This window comes from Petaurus breviceps, unplaced genomic scaffold (genome assembly GCF_028583685.1).
Source record: "Petaurus breviceps papuanus isolate PSGF00001 unplaced genomic scaffold, PetGlider_PUasm1.0 490, whole genome shotgun sequence".
Classification (NCBI taxonomy): domain Eukaryota; kingdom Metazoa; phylum Chordata; class Mammalia; order Diprotodontia; family Petauridae; genus Petaurus; species Petaurus breviceps.
This window is the reverse complement of record NW_027186352.1, coordinates 23,466,512-23,483,129: the sequence shown is the minus strand read 5'-3', so window position 1 is coordinate 23,483,129 and position 16,618 is coordinate 23,466,512. Positions and strand designations below refer to the sequence as shown.

The following is a 16,618-nucleotide window of genomic DNA, read 5'->3' as shown; positions in this document are numbered from 1 at the left end:
TCTCCCTGTGACTTCCCAAACCAAAACAACCACCTCTGAGCATGACTCCTCTGTAGGTGCTCCCTTCCCCGAGGGTGGAGGCTGCCTTCAGTTATTTTCTTCTATCCCAGCACTTGGTGCATAATAAACATCTAATAAATGCCTTTTTCTTCATGTATTCATTTGTTTGTCCATTTCTTCTCGTTTCCTATGTGGGACTTGCCCTTCCCAGATTATAAACTCCTCAAGGGCAGGGAATGATAATTTATCCTCCTGATCTCTTCCAGTAGCCCCAGCATAAAGTCCATTCGTTAGTGATGATGATGATGATGGGTGTTTATAAAGTGCTCTAAGGTTTTACAATATTCTTTACAAACATTATCTCTTCCATTGCTATAATTGACAGGAGGCAGAAGCTATCATTATCTATTTTACCTATGAGGAAACTGAGGTAGGTAGGAGGTAAAATGACTTACCAAGGGTCACACAACTATTACTTGTCTGGAGCCAAACACGAATTCAGGTCTTGCTGTCTCTAGGTTCTGAACTCCATTCCTTGCACCGCCTAGCTTTCTCATCATAGTCGATAGAGGTGATGGGGTAGAGTGGGATGGGTGCCAGACTGGGGTGCTGCTTTAGTGTTTACAGTGTGCTTTACTTTACTTTTTACAAGTGAGTAGCTCATTTGGTCTTTATAGCCAGTTGTAGCTAAGTCAAATGACTGGAACTCTGCCTGAAGAAGTCAAAAGTTTAATATAAGCTCTTTTATTGGTTAGAAGCCACTGTAGTTTCTAATTCTTTGAACCATTCGATTGAACTTGTCTTCATTGCTTATTGCATTTTTTTTACGTCATGAATTACAAAGTCGGATTTAATGTGTTGCTGCTCTGTGCCACTGGCCCCAGTCACCAAAATTGCTAGTTACAGCACTGCTCACAATGAAAGTGTTTACGGGTATTATTGTCCCCATTATACATAGAAACTGAAGCTGGGGTGGGGGTGTTCATTTAGTTACACAGTGAAAAAGACATGTCAGAGACAAGCATCAGAACCAGGTCTTTCCTGACTCCAAGTCCAGTCAATCAGCAAGCATTTATTAAGCACTCACTGTTTGCCTTAAGAGGCAAATCAGTATTCTGGATAGTCCCTCTCCAGATGGTGCCAAGACATCGCTGAAGCTTTGAGTCATTTAAGGCAGTGGTGCTTAGAGAAGAAACAAATGGAATTTGCCTTGGTGCACGTCACCTGGTGATGTGATGTACACTGACAGACAGTGGGGAAACTGCTGTTCACAGAATAGATTTGGTGCTGCATGGGACTCTGCTGCCTGTGTGGAGCTGACCCAGATGAGAGTGAGTTTCTGTACCTTGTCATGAAAGTCCCTCTGCAAAATAAAATTGTTTCTGAGCATGAGAGATAATCAGGGCTTTGTAACTGATTTAATAAACCTTTCACACAAAGTTCCTTTCAAGCCTTTTCTCATGTTCCGCCACCCCCGACTCTCCCCAGCTGAAAGGGTTCCCTTCCTCCTAGCACTTTATCTGAATCTCATCTTGGGCCCCACACACCCTACCTTGCATTTACTGATCTGTGTGCATAGTAGGGCTGGGCATGTGTGCTGATTGGCCACTTTATGTGGGACACATGTTCTGGCTAAAGGACATAAACAACTTAGTAGCCCTTGATTTTTCCTTTGGTCCCCATGATTGGAGTGGGTCAAAGAGAGCAAGCCCAGAGGTCTGGCCGCTCAGCAGTCTTTAAGATGAACCCAGAGAAGAGCTGTCCCACTCTCTTCGCTTCCTCTGTTTCGAGCTCAGGACTCGGAGACAGAAACAAACAAAAATAGACCAAGTGGGGCTAAGGACCTGAGGCTCCTTTGTTGTAGTAGAAGGTGCCCTGGACTGGAAGGTCAGGAGGCCTGGGTTCAAACCTAGCTTCATGACACATATTGGCTGTTTGACCCCACATCAAGCACTGAACTATTCAATCTCAATCTCCTCATCTGTTTTGATAGGGAAAATTATTTGTACACCATCTACACCACCAGATTGTAGTAAGAAAAGTGTCTCAGAGTGCCAAACACATCAGTCGTAATTGTTTTCCTGCCTCACTATATACATTAAATCATTAATGAATGAACAGAATTTTATTAAGCACCTACTACCGGCCAAGCATTGTCCCTAAGAGCTGAGGACTACAAACAGAAAAAGAAAACAGTCCTAACCTTCAAAGACCTTTCCTTCTATCGAGGGATGAGTTCTTATAGAAAACATACGGACAGTAAATACGAGATGTAAGGCAGATAACTAGACTAATAACTCATACAAAAATTAATAAGTGTTGTTTGAAAATGAGTCTGATCAGATATTGTGTCCATCCTGCAGTCAGATAAGCTAAAATTGGCTGCTTCATCTTGTCATCCTGACTCAGTCAATCAAGTAAACATTTTATTAAGTGTCTACCGTGTGTCAGGCGCTGTGCTAAAAATTGGAGATACAAAAAAGGATGAAAGGTGGTCTGTCCTCAAGCTTACAGTCTAATGGAGAAGGCAAACTTGATTCTGTGCTCCTGTGATCATGAAGACATGTCAGATTTCCTTCCCAGCTAGTTGCCACCATCACCTAACCCTTTCCCAAAGTTTCTGAAGATTCTTAGCAGGGAAGAATAGTAAGCAAGATCTCCCATCCTTCTCCCAGCTACAGTTAGCAAATTAATTGTCAAGCCTGTCTCCCCAGGAGCTTCAATTGAAAATTCTTCATTCTTGCAGTGTTCAAGCTTTCAGAGAAATTAAAAGTTACACTAATAAGTACAATTCATATCAACACAGTAGCTTGAGTTTTAGCGAGTCATTTCTACAGTCTTATTTGTGCCTCAACAACTCGGGGAGGTCAGTGTTGTTCTTATGCCCACTTCACCAAAGTTTCAAGATGATCCATGACTTGCCCATAGTCCCACAGCTAACAGTACCTAAGGTAGGATTTGAATCTGGTTCTTGCTAACTAGGTCCAGTGATCTATCCACTCTGCCATCTGGAAAAGATCCTGGAGTGCAGAACTTTGCAGATGTTTGTTTTTGTTTTCAACCAGACTCAAGATTTCATGGACGTAGGGTGAGCAGTCTTCCTCCGCTAATGTAGGCTGGCAGCTTGTCTGCAACCTGTAGTCTTAAATGAGTTGTCTAGGGAACTTAGCAGCGAAGTGACTTGCTCAGGGTCGCACAACCAACTTATGTCAGAGAGATTGGAATCCACATCTTCCTGACTACAAAAACAGCTTTCTATCCATTACATCACCCTGTCCCTCATAGTCCATAGTAGGTGCTTAATAAATGCTTGTTGAAATAAGTTAAATTGAATTGAATTAAAGTCCATCTCTTCCAACTTCTTTATTTTTATGGAGAAAAAGTTCTTGGCATGGTAGACATTTATTTAATCAGTGCTTGTTAATGAATGAATGAATGAAATATTTATTAAGCACTGACTGGTGGGCATAGAAATGGAAAAGTAAGATGGGTCTTGCTCTCAAGGAGCCTGCCTTCTAATGGTGGAGACCACACACGGAAGGTTGAGCTCCGAGTCTCCAAGAAAGGTCCCATGGTCCTTAGGGGGCAGCTGCAGAGCACATGGTAATTCACGCCTCTTCTCTAGCATCCTTTCGGCTGATAAAATCATTTCAGTTTCTGATGTTGAACCATTTGACAGTCAGTGACTGGTGGCGAGAACTTTCTATTGATTTTTTGTTGCGTGTTGAAGTGATCTTCAAGAATTCCCACAGCTTGTATATGACAGCCAGAATTCAGACTCAAAATTCACTACTGTCGCTGCAGCTCCCAGTCTTTCTAGTGCCCTTGTGTTAAAGATTGGGGATCCTTGGTCAATCAGGTTTCCTCAGTTTCTTGAGGAAGATAGAACAAGGGGGGAAAATCACCATATTCCTGTTTGAGAATGATCCCATGGCTGCACTGCCACATCCAAACTGTTGTTCCCCACCCCCACCTCCACCCCCAGACCCTTCGGCTCCCACACCTACACGTCGCTCATTCATCCAGTCTGTTCACTTGGCATTCCTTTAAGGTGAGACTTTGCCTTTACGTTTGTACTTTGTTGCCACCTGGCTGAACCTGCCCCCATCGTGGTGGGAGAGCCATCTAGGACTCATTTTCATAATTTGCTGTTAGATGAAATCTCCAAGGTCAGGCCCACAACATCACCTGACTAGCCTTGCCTGGGCAGTTTGGGCCAGAGTGTCGGAGTAAAGCCAATAGGTATCCAGTCTCTTCTGCTCTAACGTGGGCAGCCCATGCCAGCTGTACCCCCCTTGACCCAGATCCATCTCCAGTTGACAGGTTTGTATTTACAGAAAACTGAGGAGAAAATAACATGTTAAGTGGAGTCCATCATCTGGGGTCAAAACAACCACGTCTTTTGGTTTTCTTTTGTTTTCATCCTGATGTGGGTAGAGATAAGGCTTTCTTTGATCTCAACCAAACTGGGGGTGAACTTGGAGATTTCTGTGGGTTGGAAGACCCATCCAAGGAGGGGGGATAGTGTACCACCTGGGACCTCAGAACTTAGGAGGGCCCCCATGAGAGTTGTGTAACAACCGTCTTGTTGCAGATTTGGATAAATGGACACTGACATGGATTACGAAAGGCCCAACGTTGAAACCATCAAGTGTGTCGTGGTCGGAGACAATGCTGTGGGGAAGACCCGATTGATCTGTGCCAGGGCATGTAACACTACCCTGACCCAGTACCAGCTGCTGGCCACTCATGTGCCCACAGTATGGGCCATTGACCAGTACCGAGTTTGCCAGGAGGTAAGGGGGGACTTGCCATCCTGCCGGGCCAGAGGCCTGCGTGCCTTCCAAGTGAGACTGACCACCCCTGAAAACACTAAATGGAGTGGTTGGGCAGGCAGCAGAGCAGCAAACAAAAGTGACCCAAGAATGTCTGGGCTCTCTCTCTCTTTTCACAGAGCATCCATAGAAGAAAGCTATTTCCTAAGTTAAGCCACATTGGGGGCAGTACTAATAATGGACCACCTTTTTTGGACTATACCTATGATTTCATTAGTATAGGGAATTCCCAGTTAAGAAACTCCCTCTACCATTGCATATTGGTGACGGCTTTGCCATTTAGAGTCTTAGAGAATATTCTGGGGCCCTAAGAAATGAAGTGACTTGACCAGGGTCACACAGCCTTTAAAACTGGCAAAGCTGTCTGTTAGTAGTCAATAGGCATTTATTAAGCACCTGCTATATACCAAGCCCTGCTGTATCAAGCAATTGGAATGCAAAGAAAGATAATAATCTGGTCCCTGCCCTCTAGACATGCCCATTCTAATGGAAGATACAACATGTAGATAGCAGGTCTATCCAAGATAGCTAAGTCTCTTAGAATAAGGAGAACTAGCAGCCAGTCTGTCAGCTGGACATTCAGGCCTGGTGACCTCCTAAGCAGAAGTGACCATTCTGCTCTGTCTCTATTGCAGGTCCTAGAACGCTCTCGAGATGTCGTCGATGAAGTGAGTGTTTCTCTCAGGCTCTGGGATACCTTTGGTGACCACCACAAAGACAGGCGTTTTGCTTATGGCAGGTAAATAAAATCTAGCCTAATAAGAAAATGCGATGCTTGGGTTTGCAAAATCACCTTAGCAAACACAGAGTAGAGCAGAGGCGGAAAGGACATGATATGAAAAAGATCTTGGGGAGAGGGGTCTTAGTGGACCTGCAAGCTTTAGAAGGGTCAGCAGTGTGCCATGATGATGCAAGAAGCTCATGCAAACCTGGCTACGTGGAGAGGAATAGCACCGGAGAAAGGGGGAGGGAGGCCAGCTGCACTCTCCCTCCCCATGGAACACATCTGCAGGATTCTATTCTGGTCGGGTACTCCTTTTTCGGAAGGTCATGGAGAATGGCTGGTGTCCAGGGTTGTGAGGAGGGACCATCCCGCATAACGAGCAGTTTGTTGATAAGCATTTATTAAATGGAGCCCCTGGAGAGAGAGAACCAGCTTCATCTCAGTAGCGAGAGTCTTTCTAACAGTTGGAGCCATCCAAAAGCAGTATGGGATTCTGTGGATGGCGATTCACAAGCATTTATTAAGCACTCAGTGTATACCAGGCATTTTGCTAAGCACTGGAGAAAGCAAGAAAGGAAAAAGGGAGAAGCCTCCCGAGATGAATCCTGATGGACGCTGGCAGGCAGTCTGGCGGGTGTGTAGGCTCAGGGATGGAAGGTCCTTCGGGTCATCTAGTCCAAACATCTCTTTTACAAATGAGGACAGTGAGGCCCCAGGGGTGAGAGGCTGGGCAAAGGTAAGTAGGGGTACAGTTGGATTTCACCCCAAGTCCTTTGAGTTCAAGTCCAGGGTTATCTCTTCTGCTTTAGATCAGATACCCTCTGAAGGCCCTCCCAAATACGGGCATCCATGATAATGACTTTCTCATTGTGTAGTCCCACCTTTGCAGAGCCCCACAACATTGCCATGAGGATTTAAGGGGCAGCTTAGCTCCACTTTCTACAGATGTGTGTGACCTTGGTAAAGTCAGTTCAGTTTTTCTGGTGTTCGTCTGTAAAATGGATCATAAATCAGTAAAGTTATAGCTGAAAGAAATCTTAGGGGCTGTCTGGTCTAACCCACTCATTTTACTTATGAGGAACTGAGGCCAAGAGGGATCAAGTCACAGTCACCTGAGTATTGAGTGATGGGAGATATTTGAACTGCAGGCCTCTGACTTGAAATCGAGCTTACCTTGGACTGTCCCGAACTGCCTTCAGGGCCTGGCCTAGTTACCATCCAAGGGCATGTCTAGCTCATAATGCATGATCCTGAATCCCAAGTCAGTCTGGTCCATATAAGGCAGCAGGGAATTCAGTGGAGCTGTGAGCTGTCAGGCAAGTCCACACAAGGCATGACCTCTGTGGCCACAGGAGCCCCAACTCTCCATTCCATTCTCTTCTGCTCACAAGGCTTGGTGAAACTTCCTTCTTCATTGAAGAGGCAGAGAAAGCCGTGGGTGGGGCAGCTCTCATGATGTTCCCAAGCCTTCCCTTTCTGCTGCCTGTCTCCTCAGTCCTTCCCTTGCCTTCTGCCAGACTATTTCCAATCATTCTGAGACTGGGCAGCCCCATTTCTGGGCTCCATCTGCTGTTCCAGCCTTTTTGTGGCTACACTAGGCGTCTCTGCTTTCCTGGGTCCTTCACGACATCTAAATCACCCTCTCAGATTCACTGGGATGTCCTTTTTCTCCAGAAACCATTTCCAAATTCCTCTTTAGATGGATTTCCAAAATCCAAAATCAGCATCAGTACCAGATGCTGGTTTTTTTTTTCCTCAAAAAAGTAAGAAGAGGTGGTGATGAGAAAGTGAATCCTGAAGGCAGAAGGTGGGGTTCCGTTCCCACAGGAAGATGGACATCAGCCGTGAAGTCCTCACTATCAGTTCAGTAGCTACATGAATGAACAAAATGAAAACTCATTTATTAAGCTCTTACTGTATGCCAAGCAAAAAGTAATGGAGCCCTTCCTGTGGACTTATATACTGCCTGACTGACAGGGCACTCCCTGGCTGCTATACAAAGGTGTCTCCGTGTCTGTATTCCAGACACGGGCTGGGACCTCAAGAAGCTTATAGTCTAGGAGGGAGGAAATAGAACATGTGGTAGAGAAGGAGCATGCCCATCAGAGGATGATGTGCCAAAAGAGTTTATGGGAGGGGAGGCGCCCTCTTTGATGGCAGTTCTCAGGGAAGGGTTCCAGAGGGGGTGGGGCTTTTTAAATGGCTACGGATTTCTTCAGTGTGGCCTAGAGGGTGGAGATCTCGCCTTGGAGTCCAGAAGACCTTGGTTCTAGACCTGCCTTGGACATAAACTAACTGTGCAAGCTTGGGAAGGTCCTCTATAACCTCTCTGGGTCTCCTTTTCCTTAGCTGTCCAATGAGTGGATTGGACCTGAGTAGAGGTTCTTAATCTAGGATCCATGAACTTCATTCATATATATACATATATGTGTGTGCACATGTATGTGCATATGTATTTATGTGTTTATAGGTACACATGTATGTGTGTGTGTATATATAGATACATATGTATGTACACCTACAACACAGAATTTTACAATTAGTTTCCTTTGCAATCCTATGTATTTTAAACTTTTAAATATAGAATTCTGAGAAAGCCTCCCTAGCCTTTGCCACACTGCCAAAAGGGACACGTTACAGAAGAGGTTACAAAATCACGGATTAGATAATTTCCAAGATGCCTTCCAGCTGAGTCAGTGGTCCTGAGGTCCCTGGGTAAGTCAAAGCTCTCAGTGCCCTGGGCAAATCACTAGAAATAGCAAGAGAAATGGGAAGGTGCTGGTGCCAAGGAGAACCAGGAGTGTCTTCTTGCAGAAGTGTCTTTAACTGAGACTTAAAGGAAGCCAATCAGTCACTAGGCATTTATTAAGAACCCACCATGTGCCAGGCACTAGGGATACCGAAAAAGAGGCAAAAGTCAGTGTGTGTCTTCAAAGAGCTTATAATCGAATGGGTGAGAAAACATATAAAAACAAATATACATATATGTTTATATGTGTATACAGTGCACATATCAGCACACATGTGTATACACACAGAGAAAGGATAACAGGGAGACCCTTAACAGAGGGAAGACACTGAAATGCAGAGAGCTAGGGGGAGGCTTCCTGAAGGCACTAGGCTTGTAGATGGGTCTCAGAAGAAGCCAGGGAGGTCAGCAGTCAGAGCATCTCAGGCCTAGGGAAGGGACAGACAGCCAGAGACAATGCCCAAAGACAAGAGAGGGAGCGTCTTATTTGAGGACCAGCATTAAATGGAACAGGACATGAAGAGGAATAAGGGGCAGGACCAGAGAGGAAGGAATGAGCCAGGTTCAAAAGAGCTTGCCGACCACAGGATGTTCCATGGGCCTTTGTGTCCCAGCAGGGGCCTTGAAAGCATTTTCCAGAATAATCATTGTTGCATTGCATTAAATAGGGGCCTGGGTTTAGAGCTAAGGAGGACCCTCTGAGTCTCTCTGAAGCAGGGGGTTTTAATCTTTTTTTAGGTTCACAGACCCCGGGCAAATCTCTGGATCCCTTCTCAGAATAATGCTATTAAATGCATAAAGTAAAACATGTAGGATTAAATGGGAAACCAGTTATTTTGAAATACAACTATCAAAATGTTCCAAACCAACTGCGTGGTGCCAGGTGAAGACCCTCTGATCTTCTCCAACTTCCTCTTTTTTCTAGATGCAGCCCCCAAGCACCAGGGAGTTGAAGTGAGTTAGTCAAGAGTCTCATAGATAATAAGGGTCATGGGTAGGATTTGAACCCAGATCCTCTGCCTGCAGGGTCAGGGCTCTTTCCACGAGCGGCAAGGCTTCTTAATACATTCATTCCAAGCTGGTGGTGGTTGGTATTTGTCTTTCATTCTCAAAGAGGACCACAGCATCAGGAATCATGAGCTGTGTGCCGAGCTTAGAAAAGAACAGATGTATTATTCCCTTGGATAGCCAATGCATGAAACGTTTTATTAAGCACCTACTGTGTGAGAAGGATTAGGCCCTGAGTGTGGGAACAGCAAAGCCACCCTGTCCCTGTCCTTGGGAGGAGAATCTGCAAGTTAAGCAAGCTAATTAAAAGTGATTCCGAAGATACGCTGAGAAATGTAGGGGAGGGGAAACAAAAGAGAGCAGGAAAAATCTATTTTTAAATAAAACGTTTTTTAAGTTACTCAGAAGAACTAACATTTGATTTTTGAAAGCTTTGATCTGTTTTGTTTCTTATGCTCTTCCTTTGCCAGTGTAGCCCTTCTTCATCCCCTCCCCCCAAGAGCCGTCCTTTTAACAAATAGAAAAAGCCACCAAAGAGCGCCGACAATATAATGACCCCACATGTCAGCAGTAAATGATATGCGTGTGTATGCAGCATGCCCTGTACCGTATGATGGCTCCGCATAGCCAGGGGACCCCACCTCTGCAGAGAAGGAAGGTGATGAGGCAGATGGAAACCAAAATTCCAGTTCAGTCCAACAAGCCTCGTTAAGCCCCTGCTATGTGCTTGGGGGGCGCAGAGTCAGACCTAATTTCAGTCCTGCTCAGATGCTTTCCTGGCTGAGTGACCCTGGGCAAGTCATTTAACCATCTACCTCATTTTCCTCATCTGTAAAATGGGGATAATAATAGCACCTGCCTAACCATGCTAGTTGTGATGATCAAATACAGTGTTTTGTAAATGCTTAGCAGAGAACCTGGCGTACAACAGGCTGTAAAGAAATGTCACCTCCCCTGGGTCCTGAGCTCAGTGTTGGGGCCACAAAGACACATAAGTCGGCCCCTGCCCCTCCAATGACTCCGGGTCCACAGTGGGAGCAGCTTGGGCTCCTCCTCGCACAGGCATGAAGCCACACCACTGGAATCGCCATTTTGTTTTTCTCAGAACTCACTCTTTTCTCCCTGGTGTTTCTGCCGCTGCCTCCTTGTAGCTGGGAAGCCCTCATTCCCATACATTGGTTCATGGAGCATTCGCTGAACTCCTCACTAGAAGCCAAAATGGCAGCTGCAGGGGCTTCCACACCCGGAGAGCTCAGGCTACATTTTTGAGCCCTCTGTTCTGTGCAGGGAGAGATGAGGAATGTTTCCCGAGAGGCCTACGGCTCAAGTCTCTCCTCCTAACAGCTCTAGGCCTGCCAGGGAGAGTTCTGAGAGGTTTACTTTGTGGTCATCTTGCCTATGAAACTGCAGCAAATCCCATGCACTGGTCAGTGCAGTTTGGAAGGTCTGATAGGCCATTAGGCAGCTGGAACACCAGACTTCTAAGTTAAGAATACTTAGGTTTGAATCCTGCTCAGACACTCACTGTGTGACCCTGAACTACTCACTTCATCTCTCTCAGCCTCGGTGGCCTCATCTGTGAAATGGGAATAATAATAGCATTTCCCCCCCCCACACACACACACACACACCTGGAATTGATGTGAGGACCAAGGGATGCATTCTAAAGTGTTTTATAGACCTTCAATCACCAGACAAACGATCACTTGTTGCTGTTGTCATACACTCTTGTTTAACACAGAATTCATGACTAGCATTCACTGGATAGTCCTGTCTTGTGAAGGAGGAATCAGGCTTGTCTGACTTGCCCCAAGAGAACAGAACTAGGGAGTCATTGGGAGGGATTTGCGGAGAGAGGCACATTCCTACTTTTCAACAGTGAAAACTGTGCAAAGGTGGGATGGGCTGCACCTTGGTGGCCATCTCCTCTAAGGCAGAACAAGAATAGGAGACCCTGAGTGTGGGGGTGGGCCAGCACCAGCTGGGGACATTGTCCACAGATTTCTTGTTCAGGTAGGCTGGGCTAGTTGGCCACCAATTAAAGTGAACAAGCATGTGTTAAATGCCTCCCCTGTGCCAGGCGCTGGCTCTTTCCAATGTTGATTCTGGGATCCCTTAGGTTCTAAATTAATGAGTTCATGATCCACTGTGCTGGGAGTCTACAGGCCTGGGGAGAAGATGGTCTCTGAACTCTGTGACCCTCTTGCTGGTCAGACCTGAATTAAGCATGGCATTAAGCTCATTGACCCAGCCTGGTGTCCCAGCTCTAAATGCTGAAAGGATGCCCAGAATCATCTCCACTAGCCCTATAACTCCATTATTGCCTCCTCTTAATTGATAGAATCAGATAGCACCTTCAAGATCATCCAGACAACCTCCTCACTTATTGTCTAAGGAAACTGAGACCCAGACATCACATAACTAACTCTAACCCTGGATATTTATGTGCCGTCTCCCCCATTAGAATGTAGACTGCTTGAGAGCAAGACTTCTTGTTTTGTTGGGAGTAATTCGAGGGAGTGTACCTAGGTGGCATGGTGGACAAAGCACTGGGCTTGGAGTTAGGAAAACCTGAGTTCAAATCCAGCCTTAGACACTTACTGACTGTGTGACCCTGGGCAAGTCACTTCACCCTGTGTGCCTCAGCTCCTCATCTGTAAAGTGATCTGGAGAAGGAAATGGCAAACCCCTCCAGTACCTTTGCCAAGAAAACCCCAAATGGAGTCACAATGAATTAGACATAACTGAAACAACTGAAAAACAACAAAAAAATATTTTTTGCCTCTCCTTGTATCTCCAGCTATTTAGTAGAACACCTGGCACTGATAAGCACTTGATAAATGCTGACTGACAACTGCCAAGCTGGGGGGGGGGCAGAGGTCAGTGGGTTTTTTCCACCATGTCACGTTACAGCTTGCATCCTGTGCCCCTCTGACCCAGCATTAACAAACCTCTCCATCACGTGACTGTCCAAAGTCCATTGTCTTCCATTGACCTCTGAGACGTTCAGTTCTCCTAGCAGCAAAGACATTCCCTCCACCATGAGGGATGATTGTTCCAAAATCAAGTTTCGCTCTTAGTCACATATCTCAGGAGGCTCCCTGAACTCGCCTTTTGGTTTGGTTTTGAGCATTCACAAATCCCTCTTTATTGCTGCATTTAGGGAGATTTTTACCTTATTGTTGAAGGAAGACTGTGGTTCTTCCGGGGGACCAAAATAAAACAGCAGAGCTTGATTGCTTTTGTAAGAGAGATGCCCCAGATTTCCCATTATACTCCTCCAATGCCTGTATCTACCTCACCTTCCACTGTAACAAAGAAAAACAGTCAGCAGGTGGAATGGACTAAGCATCACTCTCTGATGATGTACACCCCGTTCCACACCTGGAGTCCCCTCCTTCTCTGCTCAGAAGGGAATACACACCCAGCTCTGTCTTTTATCATCCGTTCAAGATCATTCTACATTGTAATCAATCTGAATTCAGCCACCTTTTCCTCCTCATTATCCAAATAACTGTTCTGGGGATAGGTTGTACATTATAGAACATTGCATGTCTCCTGATAGGGTGTAGATTATTCTCCTGGTTCTGTGCTTTTTTTGCGCAGTCATTTTTCAGTCATATCTGACTCTGCCCATTTGGGGTTTTCTTTGTGGAGTGGTTTGCCATTTCCTTCTGCAGCTCATTTTACAAATGAGGAAACTGAGGCAAACAGGGGTAAGTAATTTGACCAGGATCACACAGTAAGTGACTGAGTCTGGACTTGAACTCAGGAAGATGAGTCTTCCTGACTTCAGGCTCTGTCCACTCACTGAGCCACCTAGCTGCCCCTGTCTGTGCATTCTCTTCTAGCCCAATCTAATTCTCTGGCTCATGGTTGTGTTTCTCCTAACGTCGCCAGAGAATCATTCTGCTGCCGGGTGTCTCAGAGAGAACAGAAGGAATCATGGGACCACAGACCCAGAACTAGAAGGGATTTTAGAAGCCTACTTATTTTACAGAAGAGGAGCTGAGGCTGAGGGTGTAACTTGAGATTAGACATGGAGTGTCAGAGTCAGGATATGAACCCAGGGCTTGGGACTCCAGACCCAGTGTTCTTTCAGATAATGCTCCATCTTTGCTATTGTGACTGAAAACCCAAGATCTTTTGAAAGAATGTTCTAGTTACTTTAGTTAAGAAGCCTGATTCAATAATCGTGTTTATTCTGAGAATCCTTAAAAACAGTATCATCATCATCATCATCATCATCATCATCATCATCATCATCATCATCATCATCATCACCACCATTGTCATTATTTTGCTGGAAGGAAACTCCTCTATTTCCCAGTCATTTTGACTTTTAATGACTTGTCATTTGGGAAAGAAGCCAGAATCCTCATTATTACTCCACATTATTGCTTTCTATCTTCATCGAGTTGACAGCCCTGTTTGGGACCCACAGAAATGTTTGCCGTCCATGAGAATTAACATTCCATGTGTCATTCACAGCCCCTTCTGGGGGCTGTGCAGCAAGTGCATCTGGACCCTTGTTAATCATTCATTGTATTCCTGTGATGACAGGGAGAGAATCCAGATTCACAGCAGAGTGCAGGAGAACTCTGCTTCCAGCCCCACCCCCTGATCCCAAAGATGAGGGTTAAGAAGTTGCCCCTTTGAATATTCAGCATTAATCCCAGCATGAGACTCTGCTGAGTGTGTCCTTCCTGGTTCATGGAGATGTCAGGAGTGGACTAGCACTCAGTGATCCTCTGCCATTTTCCCCAGAGTTCTGTAAAGGGTAGTAACGCCTTCTCCCCAGCTGGCAGGGCTCTGCCACCTTCTTTCCCAGCAAATCTGATTTTAAAAATAAGGCCCAAATAAAAAATAGACCTTTTAGTTGAACTGAGACGCCTGCTTGTCCTTCTGTTATATAGGATGACCCCCTCCCCAGGATGCATCATCAAGCCTCTGTGAAGAAGAACCCAGGAACGAGTCAGGAGAGAGGGGGATTGAATACTTGAACCTCATTTTGGCATGATATGGCCCTAACTAAAGTGGAGTGGAAAGAATCTGGATTTGGTTGAGCTGGGTTCGAATGTTGCTTCTACTTGCTAGAACAATATTTCAAAAATCATTGAGTATGGGCAGCTAGGTGATGCAGTGAATAGAGCCCCGGCCCTGGAGTCAGGAGGACCTGAGTTCAAATCCGTCCTCAGACAGCACACACAAAAAAACCTAGCCGTGTGACCTTGGGCAAGTCACTTAACCCCAACTGCCCTGCCTTCCCCTCCAAAAAAAATCATTGAATATGGCCCATTCATTTTACAAATGGGGAAACTAAAGCAACCCACCTATGGAGGTGAAGAGACTGGCCCAAAGTGACTAAGCCACAGAGCCAGCTTCCTCTGACTCCAAATCCAGGCTTCTTTCCTTGTGCTGTGCTCCCTGCCTTTCGTTGTGTAGTAACAAAGCTAATATAGGTGCTATCTGTGCTTCTATCTAGGTCATTGATTCAAATGTTAGACATCACAGAATCAAACACAGATCCCTTCTCTGTGCATACATGCACAGGCGCACACATGTAGTAAGCTCCTTGAGGAGAAGTGGGAATTTTTTCATTTTTATCTACCCAGTTCTTAACACAATGTCACTTAATTAAATTGAATTAAAATTAATTAAATTGATTTAACGCCACTCTGGCTGACAAGATCCTACTTGTTGATTCTCCCAGCAAGTTTGATTCCTAAAACAGGGTACAACTGATTTTGGAGATGCCTGCTTATTCTTCAGTTTTCGCTCAGAGTCACAGGTATTCATGTATTGAATTGGGGGGACTCCTGGGTTTCTCCTTCCAAGCCAACATTGAACTTTCAATGACTCCACTTTGGTTCTGGTCCTTCAACTAGCCCTCGCACCGACCAGTTGGACTCTTGTCTAAACCACCTCTCTGTCTTGGCTATCCACAAGGAAAACATGAGAGGCTTTACCCATTTCCATTTCCATTAGCTAGGTACACCGTATCTACAGCATTAGTGACCATCATGAGAAGAAAGGAGAGTAGGCTAGCACAGCCTCCTCATGATGATGCCAGGCTGCCTCTTTGTGATCGCTGCTTCCTTTTCTAAATATTCTCTAACCATCCCTCTAATAATACATCTTAGATGTTGGCAGGAATTGAAGAGAAATTCCCTCACTGGCCTAGAGTTGGCAGATCCCATTCTCTTCCCTTTTGGAAAATTGTATCATTTGTCTTCTCCCAACATGGTGTGGCTTCCATTCTCTGCGGTCTTCCAGTGATCACCAACTGTAGCTCAGCAGTCATCTTCCAGTGGGAAGTGGAGCTCACTCCCCTGGGCCCAGTAACTGGAATTCACCAAGAATAGCTAAGTGTTCTCTTTCTCTCTCTCCATTTATCTCGGCTATCAACTTATGCCTGCCTCTTTATGTTGTTCTATCCTTTCCAGTCTAGAGATCATTGTCTTTGGCCGAGAAAACAGAAGAATGGACAGCTATTGCACTTACTAGTTGTGCGCTCTTACCTCTCTCTCTTCACTCTCCCCATTTATAAAACTAGGAAGTTGGACTTTGTGATCTCTAAGGGTCCTTTGGGCCTTAAATCCAACATCAAATGAGATCACATTTGTAAAGCGCTTTGTAAACCTTAATGCCCTATAGAAACACTGGCTACTACATTATGTCAGTGTCTTTTTGAATTCCCCATTTCAGTTTTATTCATTCAGCCTTCATTAAGTGCCTACTATGGGCAACACACATATGAAGGGAGAGAAACTGTCAGCATCCTCATCATAACCACTTATACATACAACAATTACAAAATAACTCAAATTTCAGTAGCACTTTATGGTAGGTGGTGCAAATATTCCCATTTTACAGAAATGAAAATTGAGACTAGAAGACTTGCGCATAAGAGGATTAGAGATTTGACCTTAGAAAGAGGCCTCAGAGTTACTCTGTCTAATCCATCCTATTCTTTCTGTAGGAGAAGCCTTGACCAGGGTTCACAATTAGTAAATGGTTCTGCTGTGGGTCCTGACTAGGATTTTGCTTCCTCTTGAAAACTGGTGATACAGGTCCTCAGCCCCTATCCCTGCCACCTTCTCTTCTCCCAATGAGCCAACCATTATGCCTTTGACTCTTTCTCCTACCACCTCCTTTCTATCTTTTCAGTCGTTTTTCTTACTCTGTTCTGAATCTCTTTAGAAATCCAGAACTGAAAGTGGGCTCCATACCAATGGAGCAGATAGATGAATTGGTGGATGGATGGATGGATGGATGGATGGATGGATGGATGGATGGATG

General features: G+C 45.2%; 1 protein-coding gene across 4 annotated transcripts in view; it reads left to right on the top strand.

Moving 5' to 3' along the window:
• The window catches only part of RHOBTB1 (Rho related BTB domain containing 1), a 200,680-nt gene that overhangs the window by 142,772 nt on the left and 41,290 nt on the right, over positions 1-16,618 (top strand). For 3 of the 4 annotated variants that reach the window (XM_069101844.1, XM_069101847.1, XM_069101845.1), the window contains 2 exons: positions 4,595-4,796; positions 5,471-5,574. In XM_069101844.1, the coding sequence (XP_068957945.1) occupies positions 4,605-4,796; positions 5,471-5,574 (296 nt within the window). In that variant the 5' untranslated portion in view covers positions 4,595-4,604. Of the gene's footprint in view, positions 1-4,594; positions 4,797-5,470; positions 5,575-16,618 lie in introns of those variants that run through there. The other variant, XM_069101848.1, reaches the window with a different exon arrangement.